This window comes from Phytophthora parasitica (genome assembly GCF_000247585.1).
Source record: "Phytophthora parasitica INRA-310 unplaced genomic scaffold supercont2.39, whole genome shotgun sequence".
In the NCBI taxonomy this organism is placed as follows: Eukaryota; Oomycota; class Peronosporomycetes; order Peronosporales; family Peronosporaceae; genus Phytophthora; species Phytophthora nicotianae.
In genome coordinates, this window is record NW_008649025.1 from 229,627 (window position 1) to 231,893 (window position 2,267).

The following is a 2,267-nucleotide window of genomic DNA, read 5'->3' on the forward strand; positions in this document are numbered from 1 at the left end:
AACTGGGGAGACGAGTTGTCAGGTCAAAAGAAAATTGCTTAGTGATGTGTGAGCAGGTTTTACCTCCAGTACATGTATCCAATTTGCGGGTGTATGAGGCTCAGCGGAACAGTACTAAAGCGTCCGCAATCAGTAATCTTCGTCGGATCCTGTCTCTGGGAATTCATACTGAAGCGTACATGTACAGAAGCACCGACACCGCCACAAAATCATCAATGCAGTCAATCCATTATGTTACATATTCAGGTATTAATGCATTTAATACGACACACGCGCTGTATCACACCTATACAACTGGACAAAAAAATACATTAGACCTGATGAGCAACGTTTGAACATGACGTGGAAATTTATGCAAACCACCGAAGGAATGCCCACGCCACCGAAAAACGAATATATCAAAAAGCATGCCAATAGTACTAGAAAATTTAGACTTCAACATAAGATTCTAGAATCGCTGTTCATTCGATCTCGCGCGCACGATAAGGTACTTGGTGGTGGATTGACTACTCCACTAGCTTTCCCCATCATTTTTCATTTTGCTGTCTACAACACCTAGCACCATGGCATCCTCCAAACAAGTTCCCCCCCTCCCCCCCCCCCCCCAAGACCTAAACCGGCTACTCCCGCTTGAGCTAGTTGCCATTAATCAGTCCCTTGTCTCCCAAAAGCCAACTGCCGCTTCACCACAATCGTCCCCTGAGTGAGAGTCCACAGCACCAACTGTCGGGCTTCACTCACCGATCTTCCCAACAGCCTCCGCCTGTGTCATCGCTCTCCTCCGGTGTCACCACAGCTACATCGCCATGTCCTCCGGTGCGTCCATTCCTCTGCGTCTTTGGCCCTCTCTTCGTTTCTAACTCACGTCTTTCATATATGGCGGCGCTATCGTCGACCACACGCCCTCTCCCTGCTCGTCTCCTCGTTCTGTTGCGCGCGGCGCCCCTGCCAACGTGTCGACTGTTGAGCTGGCCGTTTCTTCGTTGGACCTTGCCGGCGTGCGGGCCTCGCTCAGTGCGCTGCAGCTATCCATTGACCAGGTCGAGGCATTGCGCGAGATTCACTCGGATCATGAGAATCTGCGCCGCGAGTTCCTGGTTACACAACGTCGCGCGGAGGATCTGGATTGTCAGCTCACCGACGCGGCCAATGCTGCGTCGCCGTATGTGCTCTTCTGTCAGCACAAATACGATGTGGTTCGCCACAAGCTGGAATCTACTCGGACGGAGCTCGTCGAGTGTATGACTGCATTGCAGGAGCTTTTTGACAACTCTTGTGAGCTCGAGGCCTGCCTCCTTCTGTATCGCGATTTGAAAATCCGCTACAACGAAGCGGTGTCCGAGTTCCAAGATCGTATTCGTACGCTAGAGGCACAGCTGGCTGCTGCCTCTTCCTTTGGCGTGATCGTCCCGCCCGATACGGCTCGTCGCATAGCGGATCTGGAGCCCCAGCTCGCGTGGTCCCAATCTGATTTACAAGTCGCGCGCGATCGTCCGTCTGCCCTCGCTTCGGAGCTTCGCGAATCAGCTACGTCCCACAAGGCTGCTCATGCAGAGGTAGTTCGTCTCGAGGCCGCGATCGAGTTTATGACTCGTTGCCTTCGCCCCATGCGTGACATCTATGAGCGTCGCTTTAGGGTTGTCGACAACACAATCACCACACATTCCACCGAGCTTAGTCGTTTGCATGATCGGGTATCGACATTGGATCGGGATCTTCAGCAGGCTTCTCAGCGCGCCCGCGCAGCGATCTCTCAGCGTGATCACGGCAGGGCAGAAGGTATCGCCACTCTTGAGTACCATCCGTATATCCCTGTCGGCGTCATACTAACTCATGTCTTGTGTCACAGAGGATTGTGTCTCAGCGGCTCACGATACTATCGCCCGGCTGGAAAAACGGATTAACCAAGTCGAGAAATCTCAGAAGTCGCGTCAAGATCTCGAGGTCGCGCTAGCAGCACTTCGGCAGGAGAGAGATAGTCTGGCGGTCCAAGGAGATGAGTTGCTCGGCCAGCTTGGCGAGCGTTTCATGGAGATCACTGATCTCGGGCCGAGCGGGACCAGGCGCAAGAAAGATTGTCCAGCATCGTGTCTCTTCTCCCTTTCACCCAGAGTCACAATCGAGCACGCTCCGAGTCCGATTCTCCAGCCCAGTCTGCTCGCGTCTCCAAGGCCGCCCGATCGACCTCAGGTCCTTTCCCGGTTGGTGCTTTGAGTCAAGGCCCTGCGTCCAGATCTCCGATCGAAGTATTGTCTGCTGTGGCTGCC

General features: G+C 53.7%; 1 protein-coding gene across 1 annotated transcript; it reads left to right on the top strand.

Moving 5' to 3' along the window:
* Window positions 1-876: 876 nt before the first annotated feature.
* Window positions 877-2,214, top strand: PPTG_14288 (hypothetical protein; the record flags this gene model as incomplete). The annotated part of the gene is made up of 3 exons (XM_008910863.1): window positions 877-953; window positions 1,016-1,779; window positions 1,850-2,214. 3 exons carry the CDS (start codon window positions 877-879, stop codon window positions 2,212-2,214), a joined length of 1,206 nt encoding a protein of 401 aa, XP_008909111.1.
* Between the last annotated feature and the right edge of the window lie 53 nt (window positions 2,215-2,267).